Genomic DNA, 19,972 nt, shown 5'->3' with positions numbered 1-19,972 from the left:
TTTCTTTCTGTGGCTTCTTGATCCCATATGTAAATAGACCAAATGGATCTGCCAGCCCAGCCCTCTGGACATACTGGACTTGTCTTATGGCTCAGAATATGAACTCTGAGGGACTTGCCCTGCACATATGGCTTCTCTGCATTAAGATTCTGCTTAGATCAAAAGAGGTCATAACCCAGGTGTGGTTCATGATGATCGACCCTATTCTCTATTTCTAGATATGGTGTTGTAAGCACATTCTCAAACTGGAAAACTTACAGACAATGGTGAAGGTTCTAGAGACCACATGTTTGGAGAAATGGCTAAAAAGCTTGGACTACTTGTCTTAGAGAAATATTAGTGCACATACAACATTCATCTCCAAACATTTACATGGTTAAACCATTGGGGAAAATATAATAACAAGCATATTTTGTGCAGGTCCAACACAAATAACTAGGTTGCCTTTCTAACAATTAAAGCCATCCATAAATGAAATGAGCTGCCTAGAAAAGTAATGATTTCCCAAGCACTGGACTTGTTCCCAGCATATTCCTGAAGTCCACAGGGCAGGAGTCCTGCAGAAAATACTCCTACTTTGGTAGAAAGTTGGACCAGATGTTGAGTTCTTTCCAAATCTAAGGTTTATAGGCTGCTGGATCTCTGTTTAGACTGCAGGGGTGCTCTGTGATTCCCATGTAGGTACATGGGTCCCTGAATATCAAAAGATAGGCAAGAAGGTACAGGGAACTTGATTTGTTATTTAGTCTATCCTCCTGATTTCATTACTGACAATGAATGAGATTTTGGAAATTACATAATTTACCTAGATCAACTACTCTAGTTCATATCCTTTATCAGAAAGATTTCCTTTTTCCTACTTCTAAATCTCTTGACCTGACTTTTAAGCCCATTTATTCTGGCTTTATGCTCAGTGAATATGAAGATCAATCAATCATATCCCCCATTATACCAATTCATAAAACTAAAAATATAGTGCATAAGGCTTCTTTTTTCTAAGCTGAGAAATTCCAGTTCATTTCCTGTTCTCCTTAAGCATCCTTTCAAATGATCTTTTCCCCCTGGTTTCTCTAACACTGAGCACAGAACTTATTATGACTCCTTGTTTTCTGTAAGTGTCACATGTCCGGAAATTTGATTCTGTCATTTCTAAGTGTTTTCCAAATATGTTAAATAATGGTTGTTGGAACATTCATTAATAGTTGTTTTTTAAGTGCTGTATGGAAAAGTAAATTAGTAAAACAAAAAACAAAAAACAAAAAAAAATCCATTCCAGACTCAGTGAGGTTTATCAGACTTCTCAGAGCCCTCAATATGCATCACAAATCTCCTAGACCATGGAGAGTACATGTATGCAGCATCTCCCAAACCTACTGACACCAAGATCTCTTTTAGAGCATCTCAAAGGCCCAGTTGTTAAAAAAAAATTTAAAAATTAAAAAAAAGATCCCATTGGGATGTGCTGCTCTATAAAACAATGCCTAAAACCCATATCCACCCCGCAGAATTCTGTATACTGAAAACCTCCTCCATCCATGTGGCCAAAAGTCTTCCTCTCCTTCCCTATAGGAAATCTCCCCAGCCAGGCTACACTCAGTCTCACCTTCCCTATATCACTAATGCTAGCCTTCTCCTTATCTCCAAGCCTGATCCTTTTCAAACTTCAATTTCAGTTTGAGCTGAAATGGTGTAATGGAGTAATTATGAGAGATGGAGGTGACCAGAATCTCAACAAAGGCAATCCCTTCAAGAGACAGATGAGACAGCAAAGAATAGAAAGGTTGGCTTGCCCAAGTCACACAGCCAAACAGGGGAAGTGCTGGGACTAAGATTCCTAGTTCAAGGCTCTTTATGCTATATCAGTGGGTGGATCTGCTGGCAGGAACTCACTGAAAAAGACACTTTCCTGAGCCTCACTCCTCTCCTGAATCACGCTCACTTGAAAGTCAATTTTTTAAAAAGATCGCAAGATATCCTGATATTCCACCAGGCTTGGGAACCACCATACTATATAGCACCATCTCCCAAAGTAGGATCACATGTGTAGTCCAACCCAGCACCTGCTCCCAGTAATATTGAGTTGTTTGGATAAGTGAACTTATTTAATCCTCTGTTTCTGTACTAGAATGACTTGATTGGGCCAATTAACCTATAAGATCCCTTCCGGGAAATTGATTCTCTTATTTCCAAGTGCTACCTTAGTTATGCTCAGTGGTTACCCATCTATTCTGGCTGGCACTGTTCTCTCTAGCCTCTGAGCCTTTATAAAACTATTATTAAGGCCTAAATTACAACATGCTATATGATATAGCATCTTAGAATAATATTTCTGGAGTGTCTCCAACATGCCAGTTCCTCTACAAATGTTATTGCTAATGCTTGCAACAATCCTAAAGGTACTAATATCCCTATTTTAATATAAAGAAAAGAGGTATCTTTAATGTGAAATGGAAATTTCCAAGATCATACCACTTTTAAGCTGTGGACCTGGATTTCTAAACCAGGTCGGCTTCATTCCAGATGCTGTGCTCTGTCCACAAGGCCAGGCTGCTTTTGAATGTGAGTCATGTTTCCTCATTAAAAGTGAAAGCTCTCCTCATCATGGATCCCCTACAACACTAGCACCTAGCTGAGCATCAAGTAGCACTCAATAAATATTTGTTGACTTGATTAGTGGATTAACTCTCTCCTTCCACCTGGAGCACAGACCACATCTTTCCGATGCGAAAACATGCTAAACCCCTAGACCATCTGCAAATTTTCCATTAGCTCAGGGCAGAAAATTACAGCTGTGTAGACCGCACCTGTAGACTCAAGCTTAATTAATAGGCTTATCTTGGATTGAATGAGTTGCAGATACAGTACCCTAAGCAAAAGGCGCTGGGGAACATGTTGATGTGGAGAGGGCATGTTTCATTTCTCTTGTTTCATACTATTAAAACCATGTTAATGAAAATGTATTATTACTTAGTAATAATAATAAAGATGAAAATCCTCCCCCTCCTGATCCCTTACAAATGTTGTTTTTCATTTTGAATCCCAAATCTCCAGAGAGAAGTAGGAGGGAGTGTCACAAATCCAGATAATGATCTTAGGTATTGCACTGTTCATTTGGAGCTCTGATTTAGCGAAGCTGACAGATGTTGGGGAAAAACATGTCTAGCCTGAAAACTCTCTGGTGGCTGCCCAGCTGTGGCTGCAATTTGCCAACAGAGCTTCACATTCATTTAAATTCAAGATGTGACATGCAGAATCACCCTGCTCTAAAGGTAGAAGTTGAAGTGCCGTGACATTAGGAACTGACTCCAGCCTGATGCTTTGGGGTACTGACGTCCGTCTAACCACACAGCTCACACTGAAGTCCTTGAAATCGCTGTCCTGATTATGTCCAGCTGTCTTGATGAAACCTGCCTTCATCATGACACGCTTACCATTACACCAGGAGAAAAGGGGGAAAAAACACCTTTGTGGTAACCACCATCATGTGACATTTCCTTTGTTCTCTCTCCCAGAGTAGTTTTAGAAAAGGGGAATGTTTAATTCACCTTTAAATAATACTGATTTCCCAAAAGGCAGTCTGAATTCATGTTTTTTTTTTTTTTCAAAATAAATAGGCAAGAGGCACCACGGGAAAAGACGCACTCTAGAGAGACAAAAAAAAACTTAAAGGGTGACCTTTGATGCCCTTGGACCTTAGTTTTCTCACCTGAAAATTTTCTAAAGGGCATTTTGATCTCAAAGGAGAAAATCCGCTAATTAAATATAAGGCAGAAGGCCAACTCCTTCTCAGTGAGCCGAGGGTGGTCAGCCCTCAGCTCAGCCTTCAGAGAGCAGAGATGAAATGAAGACATTGCAAGAGGCTCATCTCTGGGCTCTAAACCCCAAATCAACAAATGAAGCCTGGATTTCAGAAACCCATAGCACAATATTTACAGCACCTAAATGTCCAACGTGTTTTCTGAGAAGCAGAAGGCTTCCTGTAATCGGGTATATGTGGCTTAGAATTTGAGTGCTAATTTTTATCACACTAAAGGCTGTGGTAAGGCAAAACTGAGGGAGGTACTTGTAAATGCAGTTAAACTAATTCCTAGAAGAAAAAAAAAAAGACATCAATGGTTAATTTGTCACTGTAGATAACTTCTAACCACAGGTCTCTTAGAAATGCTGGTGTCCTAAACATGTTCTTGGAAACACGAGCCTCCTCACCCTTGAATCCCTCCCCAGCAAATAAATAAATGCGTTGGCAAATAGGATTTGAAAAGAGCATTTTAATAAAAGAGGAATGACTTACAGGTCAATGATGTCAATGAGACAGTAGGACTGCGAGGAGACCACCAGCCCCCAGCTCCCACTCCTGGGTCATTACTAGGGCCTTGTGACTACCCTCTTGGGCTGCTATTTCCTTCTCACATTCTGGGCTCTAGCTATATTACAAATATTTTAAAAGTCAGCCATCTCATTTAGATGACATTAGTAGACCATTGTACCAGCAGCAGTGCTTCTATAAGCTCATCAAAATTCACCTGTGTCTCGATACAAAATGGGAGAACAAAAGTACTACTACAGGGTCAATTATCCATGAGAATGCCCAGAATTTGCATTGCACCTTTATTCTAAAAGGGCTTCAAAATCATCAGGGGAAGGCATCTACCTCTGATATAGCTGTGCAGAATGTTTACAAGGTAAAGGAAAGAGAGCAAAATCTCTCCCTCCCTTTGTCTTTATGAACCAGGAAACAAAAGCTCCAAAGTAGAGAGAGTTTATGTATCATGTTCAAGGTCAACCAGTCCATTCCTTCACTCCTTCATTCAACAAACATTCATGGGACATCTTCTTTGAGCCAAGTTCTGAGAATAAAAGGATGATTAGAACTCTGTCCTTTCCCTCAGAGAGGTTCCCAGGCTTGCTGGATGAATAGATTTGTGAAGAGATTATTATAGAGAGATACTGAAGCAATAATAATTAAGATGTATACAAGGAAGCACCTATTTACCTGGAGAGGGACAAAATCAAGAGTAGAACCTAAATTTTAAAAAACAAAACAAACCAAAAACCAAGCCATCTGTCTCCCAGATGGGTGGTTCTCAGCTCTAGCCACACACTGGAATCACCCAGGGTGATTTTCCAAGTACTGCTGCCCAGGACTTGCCACAGATCAGTTGAGTCAAGGTCTCTGGTATGGGGAACCTAAACCTTTATCTTTATAAAACCTTCTGTGACACAGTGTCACTTGATAACTACCATATTATCTTAGGCCAAGGCCATCTCCCCCAAAGCCAGTAGGTTATGTAACAGTGTAACGTTATCTATCTCTTTATGTGTGCCCCATCTCACCTTCTACATCATCAGCCCCTTCGGGACAGTCACGAGGGCTTTCAACTCTTCCACGCTCCGTTAAGTCCCCATGGAACCAAGCATACCGTAGTTACTAGATAAATATTCAATAAACACATCTACCTGAATGAAGAAGAAAAGGATGCTTGAACTTGTCCATGAATGTTTTAGTTCATAACTCAAAGACTGAGGTTCTGCCAACACAATAATGAAGTATAACTGGTGGATTTAGTTCAGCTGGATCAGAATGATGTGTATGATTACATGCAATGACTTGATGATCAGCCACTATCTGCTAATGAGTTTTTTCCCCTGGAAAAGTGAGAAACAAAAAGTGTTGCCCGAGAGAGCACGCTGCCAGGTGTCGGGGGGCAAAGGCCCTCGAGACAGCACGCTGCCATGTGTTGGGGGACAAAGGCCCTCGAGAGAGCACGCTGCCATGTGTTGGGGGACAAAGGCCCTCGAGAGAGCACGCTGCCATGTGTTGGGGGACAAAGGCCCTCGAGAGAGCATGCTGCCATGTGTCAGAGGGCAAAGGCCCTCAATTTCAGTGAAATAGGATTTTTTTTTTTTAAATGAAGTTGATGGCCACCAGCTCTTAGCTGACAGTCAATGGCTATAGAGTGAAATGAACTCAGGCTTTTGTTGAATTAACTGCTGGTCATGCAAAACAGAAGCAACAGGGAAGCTGTGCCACGTTTGGGGTCCACTAAATCAGTCAGAGGTTTCCAGCACTCAAGTCTCCCTGACAATGGTGTCTGGGATCTGAACAAACAGGGGCTGCCGGCTGAGGCCTACCTGGTGAGAGGCTGCTAGGTCAGCTGACCACACCAACTCAGCTTCTCCTCTGCCAAAGACAGAGTGGAACTTTTCTGACTGAACTAAATCCTCCAAGCCTCATTAAATCACGGTTTAGTACCACATTGTTCGGCCATCACCGCTCCCAGCGTTGTATGTCAAACCTGTCCCCTCACCGTCTCAGATAATAAAATGTTTTATGGTTTTGCTGGATGATTGCTCCACGTCCCTTTTATTTTCAAAATGGCACATAATAAATACCCTCACAGAGGAAAGACTGATTTGATGGAAAACACTGCACTGGGTAGAGCCAAAAGCAATCAGGCTCACCCGGAAAAGATAGCACAGCCGGTGGGAGTTCTGGAGCCATATCATTTGCAAAATGTTTCCTCGGCCATTCATGAAAACTACAACTGGCAGGATGTGGCTCTATGCCCCCAAATAAGTGGCCTGTGACTCAGTCAGTCCAGCTGATTTTGTCCTCCATATGGTCAGTCCCAGCCAGGCTACAATGACTAACCGTGAATTCAGCCAACACTATCTTGTAGACTATTAAATGGACACATAGATGGCATGTAAAGGAAGCAGGGCCACTCATGGTCACCACAGGAGGGCCAGGGAGCATGTTGTCATTCTCGGCACATCTATGCCTTCCCACCGAAGCCTAATCGCATTGAGTCCACCATTTCATTGTCTGATAGCACAATTGCCATTCCCTCTCAAAAACCCCAATTTAGCTTATAAAGGAGGAACCTGTTATCTATAATCGAGAACATATGGAAGTCTGATTCAACTTCAGTATGATTTTTTTGATAGCCCAATTCAATTATTTTAATAATGCATAGGCTTGGGTTTCAATCCAACCCAGTTCAGTCGACTTTTAGAAAATGAAACTTTGATGCCTTTTTGTAAAAATTAGCATTCGACTTTGGTTTTAGGTTCCTGAATTGGCATGATAGATTCCATTTTGGCTGTGGAGTTTCAGTTAAATGCTTTGTTATAGTCAGACTCATTATCTTGGATATCAACATGCTTGTGAATTGTATCCTCAGTAGCATGATCACTGGCAGTAGGTTCTGCATATAATTTAGCGAAGAGTTAGCGTCACTTCTCAATTTAAGAGTTACAAGTGGATATTTCTATACCTATGTATTCAATTCAGGTGTATTTAAATACTTTTTACCATTATCATTTAGAACTGTGAGGTCATCCTTAAGATAACTTGGAGACATATGATTTATCCAGAGAACTGTCTATTTTGCTTCCTAGCATTAAATGCAAATGTCAAACATCTTTGAATGGTGAACAGATGCATTTATTAGTGGTCATTAATGACCATCTTTAATCAATGACACTATCTTTTTAAGGAAACAAATGAGTCCAGTTTGTCTTGTAAGTAAGAGATAATTCATTAATGAGATTATTGCTCTTCCCAAGCTAGGACATTAGAAAGTAACTGGTAAAATGAACCTTCTTTGCCAAGATCCTACCAGTCAAACAAAAGCAAATATTTCTCTATTACAAGTCTATCAGAAGTCTCAGCTCCAATACAAAAACCTTCTTTAAAGTAAAAGAGGTTTGCCTCAAGTAAAACCAGCCAGGGGCTGTGTGTTGGAGGGCAGGGGCACAGCCACTTGAGCTGCTGGCTTTGTATAGAATATCAGTACCATACCAAGGGGCCAAGTCACTCACAGTTAGCATCACAGGCCCCTTATCCATTGAATACACAGGACAATAAGCACCAATCAGCCATCACCTCAAAAAGGTAAACATACCTCCCAGGAAGCCCTCAGACACTTTCAAGAAATTAAAAATAACAAGTCATATTTGAATAACTTTCCTAGACTGTGCCCCACAATTGGAAAACAAGAAAGAAGCTTGAAGATCCCAGCAGACTGGAGGTCTTACAAGCTTCCCTTCTTCTGTGGTACATCCACAGGCATTGAGAGGGAGCAGATGGTTCATGCTGTTGCATGGGAGGTGGTATTGATGTGGGGTGGGGTGCTGGCCAGTGCAGCTGTGGGCACCTTCTCTGTGCCTCTGGGTGGCTTTTTATTTCCTTTTAGGGCATTGTGATATTATCCTTCTGTCTTTGCATATTCTGAATATGAGTATTTTGTAAGATATGTGTAGTCTGAATAGAAATTTTAAATTTTGATGAAGTCAATTTCCCCCAAATTAACCAATAAATGTAATGCAATCCAAATCGAAATTCCATTTGGATTTTCTGAGACACTCAACAAATGTAACCTAAGATTTAGGTGAAGAAGTAAATATTTATGCATAGTTAAGTTGACCTTTAAGAAAGAGTGTTTGACCTAGCAGACTTAAGGCACTCTTTAAACAGTAATAACAATATGTTTTGGGTTCAAGAAACTCAGAAACAGAATCATAGAAACATAGGAACCTATTTTGCAATAAATGTGGCATCAAAAATCAATGGGGAAAACAGATGGTTTAGTACATACTGTTAGAAAAACTGCGTGACTATATAATGGAAAATAAACTGGATCCTTTCCTAACACTACATACAGAGAGAAACTCTAGATGAATTAAAGACATGAATATAAAAGGTAAGAAGATAAAGTTTCTTGTAGAAAACAGATTTTCTTTGTAATCTAGTGTTGGGAAAGACTTCTTAAACAAAACTTTAGAAGCATAAACAATTAGACAAAAGAATTGATTAATTTGATTACATTAAATGTAAATATTTCTGTTCAGCAAAATAAACCATAGGAAAAATTAATAATTAACCAACAAAATAGGAGAAGATATTTGCAATGTCTAAAGTTGGCAAAAATGCTAATAAATAGAATATCTAAGAAATGCCTGTAAGTCAATAAGCAAAAGACAGAAACTATAATAGGAAAAAAAAAAAGGCAAAATATGTGAGTAGGCAATAATACAGAAGAACACTTCGAAAAGGCAACTTGCACATGATAAAATGTACCAAAAATGGTAACCCAAGAGCACACCCTTTTTCTAAAAATGCTTATTACTTTCTACCTATTAAAACACCAAAATGGGAAAGGTAAATGAATCCAAGCATTAGGTGGGGATGTGAGGACACAGGAACACTCATCCACTGTGGCTAAAGGAGTAGTGAGATCAATCAGCACTGCTTACTCAGACTAGACACATGCATTCCCTGTGGTCCAGAAATTCTAGTCTTGAATAGAATGTAGAGTGTACATCCCCACACGGATACATAAGGAGACATATTGTAGGGTAAACATTGTAGCACTGCTCGGAAAACAGGATTTGGGCCAATTGGGAGTTCATCACTGAGAGAGTTAATACAATCGAGATTACTAACAAAACCAAAACCTGGATTTTTGGAAAGAACAATATTGACAAAGTAGTAGCAGTATTGAACAAGAAAAAGACAAGGCACAAATACACATTTTTAGGAATAAAAAAAGAAGATATAACTACATGCAGTAGATATTTTTTTAAAAATAAGAATATTATAAACAACTCTAAGCCAAATAAATTTGAAAACTTAGATAAGATTAACAAATTCCTAGAAAAGTTCCTGGAAATCAAAAACTTTAATAATCTTAAAACTTTTTTTAAAAAACTTGAATCATCAGTTTAAAATCTTCCCATGCAGAAAACACAGAAGGTTTTGCCAGCGAGTTCTACCAAATATTCAAGGAACAAATAATTTCAGCCTTACAAAAATCTACCTCAGAGTTGAGCAAAAGGGAAATACTCCTTAATTCAATGTATAAGATTGGCAGCATAACTTCAATTCTGAAACCTGCAAAGACAGCTTAAGAAAACAAAATTATGGTGGATCACGAGGTCAGGAGTTCGAGACCAGCCTGACCAACATGGTGAAGCCCCTTCTCTACCAAAAATATAAAAATTAACCGGGCGTGGTGGTGAGTGCCTGCAATCCCAGCTACTCAGGAGGCTGAGGCAGGAGAATCACTTGAACCCAGGAGGCGGAAGTTGCAGTCAGCTGAGACTGCACCACTGTACTCCAGCCTGGGAGACAGAGTGAGATTTCGTCTCAAAAAAAAAAAAAGAAAAAAAGAATTAATAACAAAGTTAAACCAATCTGCTAAATACAAAATCAGTATTCAAAAATCAATTGAATTTCTGTCTATCATCAATGACATTTGGAAAATGTGATTTTTAAAATGATATTCATTCTGCTATCCCCCCAAAAATATAAGGTACTGAAAATAAGACTAATAAAAATATGCTAAATATTTACCAAAAATATGAAACTCTATTGAACAACATTAAAGAGCTAAAAAAAAAAAAAAAAAAAGTGGATAGACACTATGTTCATGGGTTGAAGAACTCAATATTGCAAAGATGTCAATGGTTTCCAAATTGATTTAGAGATGCAATGTAATTTTACTAAAAATTACTGCAGTTTAATTATGGAACTTGACAAATGGATTCCAAAATGCATATGGAAATGCAAAAGCCAAAGAGTAGGCAAGACATTCCAGAAGAACGCAGTGGGGTAGTTGATGTAACACACATGAAAAAATATTATAAAACTATAACAATTAAGACTGCATGTAAGGGTGGCATCTGATTATATAGGGCCTGAAGTTTAGGTAGCTTGGGCATACTTCTACATAAAATAATACAAAATTATAAATATTAGATTCAGGATTCATGCAAATGGGGGGTGCTGAAGTGAGGAGGTACTGAGGTTTAAGCTTCTTTAGCTACTGGTAAATCAACATTCAGCTGCATAGTAATGGTGCTGGAATAAACAAATATTCCGATGAAACAGATTTAAAAGCCCAGAAACAGACCCGCGCGTATATATGGACACTTAATTCAAGGCTGAGATATAATTGTAGATCAGTTGAGAAAGGATGAACTTTTTAATGCTGGAATAATTATTAATATTTCTCTAGAGGCTTCCTCATACCATAATCCAAAATCAATTCCAGATAATTAAAATTTTAGATGTGGGAGGCAAACACATAAAACATAGAGAGGAAAATATTGAAAAAAGTATTGTTATTATCTTAGGGCAGAGAAGACTTCTTAAAACACAATATGTAAAAAATACAGAGAAAAAGATTTTAAAATTTGACTATATGAGTATTCTGCTCAGTACCTGGGTGACAGGATCAATCATACCCCAAATCCCAGAATCACAAAATATACTCTTGTAACAAACCTGTGCATGTACCCATGAATCTATAAAGTTGAAATTTTTTTTTTAATTGGACTATGTTAAGTATGAGTTTGCATCAAGAGACAATATAAAGAAAGTAAAGAAACAAAATACAAATTGAGAGACTATACTTTCAAATATACTTAATTGGCAAAGGATTACTATTCCAATATATAATATTTCATCACTATAAAATGCACTTTTCTTTCATATTTAACATCTAATTAAGATGCATCTTACAATCAACACTGTCACAATTTAATTGCTAGCGTTTTTTTTCTTAGTGTAAATAAAATAGCAGCACCTCTTACAATAAGTATTCTCCTAAATTCAATGAAATATACTATCAAGAACTACAGACCAACACATAATGAAAGGCCAACAAAAGTCAATCAAAAATGGGCAGAATATTTGAACAGGTACTTCACAGAAACAATAATTTGAATACCCTATAAATATGTGGGGGAAATGCTCAGCCTCATTAGTAATTAGGGAAATGCAAATTAAAACTATAATGAAATATTGCTTCATACATGCCAGATTAACAAAAATTAAACGTTTGACAACATCAAGTGCTAAAGAGGATGTAGAACAACTAAAAGGTTTAAACTCTGCTCCTGGGAGCATAAATTTGTACAATTACTTTGGAGAACATTTTGGCCTTTTCTAGCCTAAGATGCATACAACCTACGACTCGGAAATTCCAACTCTAGGTTCATACTCAAGATAAACTCTCGCACATTTGTACAGGGGACATGTACAAAGCGTGTTCATAACAGTACTATTTGTAAGAGCCGTGTTCATAACAGTACTATTTGTAAGAGCCAAACCTAGAAACAACCCACAGATAAATAAATATGGGGTAGTCTCAGAATAGGATGTTATACATCAGCAAAATTGAATGAATGATAGCCCTATTCACTTACAAGGAATAATCTCATGAACATAATATTGAGCCCAAAAAGAGTAAGTTGCCAAATGCTTACAGGATGACTCCTTTTGTAAACAATGAAAAGCATGCAAAACTAAATACTATATTATTTATGCTGCAAATACATATTTTGAAGCCATAAAAAAGCAAGACAATCCTGAACACAATATTCACAATCATGGTTGTATCTAAGGGTCAAGGGAAAGAGAAGGATTAGGAAGCAACACTTCCAGGTTTTAGAGATCATTAAAATATTCAGTTTTAAAAATAGGGTTGTTAATATACATAAGTTCTTTGTATTGTTATTCTTTTTACTCCATACTTATTATATGTGTTATTTTAGCATTTACTCAATATTTGATTTCTTACATTACAAAAAATTAAGGTCTTCACATCTAACCTATTTCTTTACCAATATATTGTACAATCCTGATGAAAATCAATCATAAGTACATTTCACTCCCTAATATCAATGGCAGAGTCACGTGGAAATGGGTTAAGGCCAGTGTGTTCTTTCAAAGAAGGCAAATAGGTCTTTGGGTGTACTGGAAATATTTTGTTTAAAATAATACATATGAAACATATTTTTGTGCTAAATGGAATAAGTGTTAGTTATCTAGAAAATTCACGGCCGGGCGCGGTGGCTCACGCCTGTAATCCCTGCACTTTGGGAGGCCGAGGCGGGCGGATCACGAGGTCAGTAGATCGAGACCATCCTGGCTAACACGGTGAAACCCCGTCTCTACTAAAATACAAAAAATTAGCCGGGCGCAGTGGCGGGCGCCTGTAGTCCCAGCTACTCCGGAGGCTGAGGCAGGAGAATGGCGCGAACCCGGGAGGCGGAGCTTGCAGTGAGCCGAGATGGTGCCACTGCACTCCAGCCTGGGCGACAGAGTGAAGACTCCGCCTCAAAAAAAAAAAAAAAAAAAAAAAAAATTCACTCATGTAGATAGATTTGAATACTCATGATGACAGATGAAGTGTTTAAAATAAACTCATTATAAATAAAAGTTGTCATTTCTTCCACATCCAATGGGAAGCACTTCCACTTTGGAAAACACTAATCTTTTTAAGAAACGAATAAAATAAACTGGATCTCTCAAAAACTCACAAATATGGATTTCTCAATCTTACTCTCCCCTCCTTGCCCTTCACTCAGCCCAGAAGTCAACTTTTGACAAACATGTTCAGAAAGAAATTTGCCAGAAATTCAAAGTCATAGAACCCTTATTCAAGAAAAATCAAATCATAGAGGAAGGTTTTCCATGGTAAAATCGAACACTAACTTTGTGCCATGTTTCATGCAGAATGCTGGAGATGAAACAGGCAAACCAGACAGGGTCCCACACTTAGGAAGCTTACAGTCTAGTGAGGGAGACAGTCGTTAATCAAAGAATCACTCGGATCACAGTGAAGATGGTGGAGATACCCATCACATGAGATTGTGAGAGCATAAAATAAAGAGAAATGGCCTAGTCAGGGATGACTGAGCCGAACTATGAAGGAAAAGTAGGCATGATCTAGGCATGTGTATTATGGAGAGGGGGCAATGAGAAACAGTGGAAAGAAAATTACAGGCAAAAGGAGCAAATAATGCAAAGACACTACAGTAGAAATTGCACATGGTTTATAACCAGTAATCACACCAAGGAGAAATATAAGACAATAATAATAAATAAGTATACAGTAGTTATGTGAGTAAATAGCATGTTAAACTATTGAACAAATGACAGCTATTTCTTATCTAGACTTCAGTGATCATAACTAACATTTTTATGTTATGGACAACATTTGACTATGTACTTTACAGTTTCAATTCAGAGTATACTTGGGAATATATGAATATTTACATGGTGAACTCAAGAATAAAAAGTAAAAATAATGGCAAAAAATTGGTGCATTTAAAATTGGTGGATGATATGGTTTGGCTGTGTCCCCACCCAAATCTCATCTTGAATTGTAGCTCCCATATTTCCCATATGTCATGGGAGGGACCAAGTGGGAGGTAATTGAATCATGGGGGCAGGTTTTCCCTTGCTGTTCTCATGATAGTGAATAAGTCTCATGAGATCTGATGGTTTATAAAAGGCAGTTCCCCTGCATACGCTCTCTTGCCCGCCACCATGTAGGACATGCCTTTGCTCCTCCTTTGCCTTCTGTCATGATTATGAGGCATCCCAATCATGTGAAACTGCGAGTCCCTTAAACATCTTTCTTTTATAAATTACTCAGTCTTGGGTATCTCTTTATTAGCAGTGTGAGAACAGACTAATTCAGTAGATTTTGTATTATCATACTTAACATCTGAAAGTAATTTCTCTCAAGCACATAAAGCCTAAATTCATTTGTTCAACACTCCACAGAAGTATAGTCATTCACACATTCATCAGATATTTAATGAATGTCCAGTATGTGTCAGACAAGGTGACAGACAAGAGATATATACAGATGAATAGATACAGTGTTCCCGTCAAGGATCTTGCTGTTACGTGGTGAATTAGTCAACAAAGAAAAAAGTCACACGGAAGACAGGAAGGAGGAAGGAATTAGGGGATTTCTGGGCTTGATATATCCTTAAAGATTTGGAATAATATAGAATGTGTTAAGAGCAAACAGTGCACAGGAAGAAACAAAGCCAATTGGAAACATGAGGAAAAAACAACAGCTGTCTAAGAAAGAAAACGTAATCATACTTGACTCTGAAGTATAAGATATTCGAATACTTATAATAATGTAATCACTTCATTACTATAACACGAAAAAAGCTCTTTTCAAAGAATGGAGAGAGAAGGATCGGGGAGTAGAGTATAAGTGGTAAATGATCACAGCAGAAAGAGAATAAATAATTTCTGAAGTTGATAGACCAATAAATAACAATAACCATACACAGAAACAGCTAGAAAAATTTCAGGCCGGGCATGGTAGCTCATGCCTATAATCACAGCAGTTTGGGAAGCCAAGGGGGGTGGATCACTTGAGGTCAGGAGTTCAAGACCAGCCTGGCCAACATGGCGAAACCCCATCTCTACTAAAAGTACAAAAATTAGCTGGGCGGGGGGTGGAGGGACACCTATAATCCCAGCTACTTGAGTGGCTAAGGCAAGAGAATTGCTTGAACCCAGAGGGCAGAGGCTACAAAGGAGCCAAGATCATGGCGCTACACTCCAGCCTGGGCAACAGAGCGAGACTCTGTGTCAAAAAAAAAAAAAAAAATTCAAAGTGGTTGCCTCTGTGGGGTGGGACTGAGAGATGACTGCGAGTGGGCAGCTCCCACTGCCTTGTACACTTTGCAGTGTTTGATGTTTTTTATGATATTCATCTATTACAGTTGACCCTTGAATAATAAATATGGGAGTTAGGAGCACTGATACTCTGAACAGTCAAAAATTCACTGCTTATAACTTTTGACTCCCCAAAATGTAATTACTAATAGCCTACTATTGACCAGATGCCTTACTGATAACATAAATGTTGATTAACACATATTTTATATGTTATTTGTATCATATACTGTAGTCTTACAATAAAGTAAGCTGTAGAAAAGAAAATTATCATTTTCATAAGAAAATCATAAGGAAGAGGAAAATATATTTACTGTTCATTAAGTGAAAGTGGATCATCACAAAGATCTCCATCCTCATCATCTTCCATTGAATAATCGGAGGAGGAAGAGAAAGAATTGTTCTTGCTGCCTTGGAGATGGCAGAGCGGGGAGAAAATTCACATATAAGTGAACCCAGGCAGCTCCAACCCATGTTGTTCAAGGATCAACTGTACTTTGATCATTTTTGAATGAATGCTATTTTAAGAGAGACTATTACAATGCAAGGGCTATATAATCTTATAAGCTGCAGCATATCAATAAATAAATAAGCAATAATAGGTGATCATGGTTTTATTAGGGAGATACAATGGGACTAGAAGAAAGGAAGCAAGGGTCCATAAAAGGCTGTTTGAAAACCCTGCTCTAGAAATCAGCCCATGTGGGTCCCCAGCTAGAGAATAATAATATGACCATTTCCATTTTCAGTGAGAGCCATGGGATTCCACACTCCGGTTGCTTTTCTATCTGGTGGGATTTTCTCAGCCCCAGGTCTCTAAGAGTGGCTGCTCTGCTGTATTTCCATAACTGTGTGCCCACTCTGTACATGAGCTAGACAACTCTGAGGACATTGTCCAAATGTGAAACACACAAGCTGGCACAGCAAAGAGGCTGGCACATAAACCCTGCCACTTACCTAATTTTGCTGCTGTCTTCTCATGAGAAATTACTATATAATCCAGTGCTAGCTCCCACATTTTGCAGAATGATAAACTCACCAGAAAAAACAAAAACATAGGCTTTTTTGGTAAAGTCACTGGATATGTTCAATTGTTCTAGAAAGTTATCCTAGGAAAGATTTGTCCTAAGAACATTTCCTTCTTTGTGGAAGGGAAAGCAAAGATAGGCTCATTCTTAAGATGCTGATGGCCAATTCAGCCCCCTCCAGAGAGCAATGCAGTCACTCACCTGTCTTGGGGAAAGGTATGCATTTAGAGTGAATCTCTCTCTTGGATTCTATATACGAAAAACCATTTACCTTTGGGTGATTCTAAGGTATTTATCAACCCACTTGCCTTCTCTCATCTATTCTGCTTCCTCTGGGCCCAGAAGCATTAATGGAAAGCTATTGATCATGTTGAGTGAAATGCTGAAAAGGTTACTGAGAGTCAAAGGGACCCTGCTATGAAGGGGCAGGAAAAGCAGTCAGGCTTCCAACTCAATCAGGGATTTATCTTCAGAGAAAGGTGCTATGTATTGACAAGGGCTACTTCCATTCTTCTCAAAGGAAAGGGAGGCAGTGGCTCACCTCTGCCCAACGCCAAAGCTTCCCAAAGAGGGGACCTAATAAGAGTTTGGAAAGTTTTGCTCAGTCTCTGTAGCTTTTAAATGACTAACCTGTCTTATTTTAAGTTACACCCACTGTTTTCCAGTTCAAAAGTCAGCTTTGTCCTATGGATACATGGCAAGGAAGATAGAAAAGGATAAGGATGAGTCTCTTTGGGAGTGGAGAGGTGGCCACAGCAACCCAGATAGGAACAAAACCCCCTTCAAAGATGGAATGGAGGGGTGGCCACAGCAACCCAGTTAGGAACAAATTCCCTTCAAAGATGGTGTGGAGGGGCAGTCACAGCAACCCAGATAGGAACAAAACCCCCTTCAAAGATAGCAGAGTTTCAAAATGTTAGATTCTTGGCAGGCAAGGAAGGAAGCTTGACCTATGTTTTCTTTGCAATAAACTTTTTGTTCATCCGCAGTCAAAATGCCTGCCAATACCATCGGGGTAAGTTGCTAGAGACATTGCAAGATTCCAAACGAGAGGGCAATAAAATGTACGTACAGCAGTCCCTTCTTCTCTACGGTTTTGCTTTCCAAAGTTGCGGCTACCCATAGTCAACCACAGTCTGAAAATACTAAATGGAAAATTCCAGAAGTAAACAATGCATAAGTTTTACCTTGCTCATCATTCTGAGTCTCGTGATGAAATCTTATGCCATCTCGCTCCATCCAGCCTGGAACATGAATCATCCCTTTGTCCAGTATTTCTATGCTGTATACACTAGCTGCCCATTAGTCACTTAGTAGCTGCCATGGTTATCAGATTGAAAAAATATAGTATTTATAGCTTTGGTACTACTCACAGTCTCAGGCATCCACTGGGGGTCTTGGAACATATTCCCTGAAGATAAAAAGAAACTATTGTATGAGAAAACAATTAAGGAAGCAATGTGCTTCAGAAAGCACATGGATGTGTCCAAGTCCTGATTTCAGCACAAAGCCCTTTGCTCCAGGAGGTCTTCCAGGTGGCCCTCTTCCATCATTCATCCTTATTCAGGAAATTAAAACATGACTGTCAGGAGTGCCTAGGCATTCCTCATTCAACCAAAACAATTTAAGAGGACGTTAGGATTCCCTCATATTCTCAAAAGCTGACCAAAATTTATTTTCATTCCCTTACTCATTTGAGTTATCCACAGGACACCTTCTCAACAGGCACTTCTCTCCACCCAGAACTCTCTCTGCCCTTTACCTGCTCATCCCAGACCTTGCTGATGTATCACTTCCTTCCAGGAAACCTAGTCTGCCCCCCATAGGTTCAAGGGAAGCATCCCTGATACATACTCCATTACATCCCACACTTCCCCAGTTAGAAGTATTGTAATACTTGCCAATCTCTCCAGCGAGGCCATACATTTCATAGCAATCATGTCTGCCAGTCAGGGCCTGGCCCACTGTAGGCATGTAATAAGTATCTGTGGAATGAGTAAATGTGTACTACAGAATGGCACTACATCTGACACTATGAAAATATAAGGATGAATTCTTTCCCTGAGCTCAGGGTCAGGCAGCTGGGATGAGAAATAGCAAGCAAATACATCAATTACTATTTGCCAGGCACTGTTTCAATTGCATTGCATGTATTAACTCAACCACTGAATTTTCGCTATGACCCTATAAGGAAGGTACTACTACCATCTACATTTTGCAAATAAGGGGACCGAAGCAGAGAATATCTTGCCTAGGCTTCCACGGATAATTGGTGGCAGAGGCAGGATAAAAGCACAGGTGGTTGGCTTCCAAGTCCAAGTCCTTAACGACTTTGCCACGTTGCTGAGCTGCCTCTCAGGTCCCCAAATGAGGACAATACACAGTACTAGGCACGCCCGACATGTGCCTAAAGTGAGGTATGCAGTGCTCCAGAAGACAGAAGAGAGAAATTAATTCCAGTCGAGAAAATTTCTGAGGTCAGACCTTAGCAACTCCCCTCATCCTCTCACCCTTCCTCCCACCTCATAGGTTCTGCAAGCAGCCAACTTTGGAACCAAGTGCAAGGCCTCAGAACCAATCAACACCCAATCAACACCCAATCAAACTCGGTGCCCAAGATGTAAATGGAAAGTTGAAGACCTAATTCTAATAAATTTCAGCATGTGGCCATAAATTGCTTTGTGAGTGGAGCTGGTAAAAACCCTTTACCTCCCAAATGAGAGAAATATTGCTTGCTAAATATTACACAATGGCACAACCTGACATAAGGTATATTTTAAAAGAAAGGCCTCTTGTCCTGACCCCTATATTTACAGACTTAAAAATTGAAAAGATTTAAGATGAGGATTTTTTTTTTAATATTTGGCTTTTCTTGTCTTTCATGGCTTTGAAAATAAAGTGGCAATTCATGGCCATAATGGGTAATTCCACAGTGTGCCTTATAAAGAATAAGGAAGAAGGAGTCCTTCATATTTGGTATTCCTATGTTCCTGCAGGGCCAGAGCCCGTGACCTTGTGACCTGCAGCTGCTAATGGGAAATACCAAAGCCTGCTCATTCTCCTTTTCCCTCAGCATTTTGAAAAGACAATGAAAACATTCCTTAGCATCTGGTCTCCTTAACCCCATCCTACGAACAGCCGGTTCTATCTTTGAAGAGGCCAACATTTGTTATTATAATAAATACCATTTTCATACTTCTTGGGAATGAGAGTGGCTGAGGGGAACTGAAGAAAGGGGATTCTGTAAAGTGGAAAACAAGAGACAAGCTGAACTCCATAATGCGTAGTCACTGTGTTTGGGGGCATAATAGGATTCACTGAGAACAACCATTTTAAGTAAACTTCATAAAGTTGAAATTTTTAAATTAAGGTTTTAGACTTCGGTACTTCAAACATTCAATTGTCCTTCCTCATTAACTTAAACTTCAGAAAAAGCAAAAATGGT

At 39.1% G+C, this 19,972-nt stretch overlaps 1 protein-coding gene across 3 annotated transcripts in view; it reads right to left on the bottom strand.

Annotated features, from left to right (window-relative positions):
- OLFM4 (olfactomedin 4) overlaps positions 1-19,972 on the bottom strand; it is a 285,024-nt gene that overhangs the window by 54,240 nt on the left and 210,812 nt on the right. Inside the window, exon 1 of one of the 3 annotated variants that reach the window (XM_065533302.1) lies at positions 17,901-18,056. The exons of the other annotated variants lie outside the window; for them this stretch is intronic. Coding sequence (XP_065389374.1) covers positions 17,901-18,005 — 105 coding nt within the window. The 5' untranslated portion in view covers positions 18,006-18,056. Of the gene's footprint in view, positions 1-17,900; positions 18,057-19,972 lie in introns of those variants that run through there. 3 annotated transcript variants of the gene reach the window in all.

This window comes from Macaca fascicularis, chromosome 17 (genome assembly GCF_037993035.2).
Source record: "Macaca fascicularis isolate 582-1 chromosome 17, T2T-MFA8v1.1".
In the NCBI taxonomy this organism is placed as follows: Eukaryota; Metazoa; Chordata; class Mammalia; order Primates; family Cercopithecidae; genus Macaca; species Macaca fascicularis.
The sequence above is the reverse complement of the archived record's forward strand: the minus strand, read 5'-3'. Positions and strand labels throughout refer to the sequence as shown.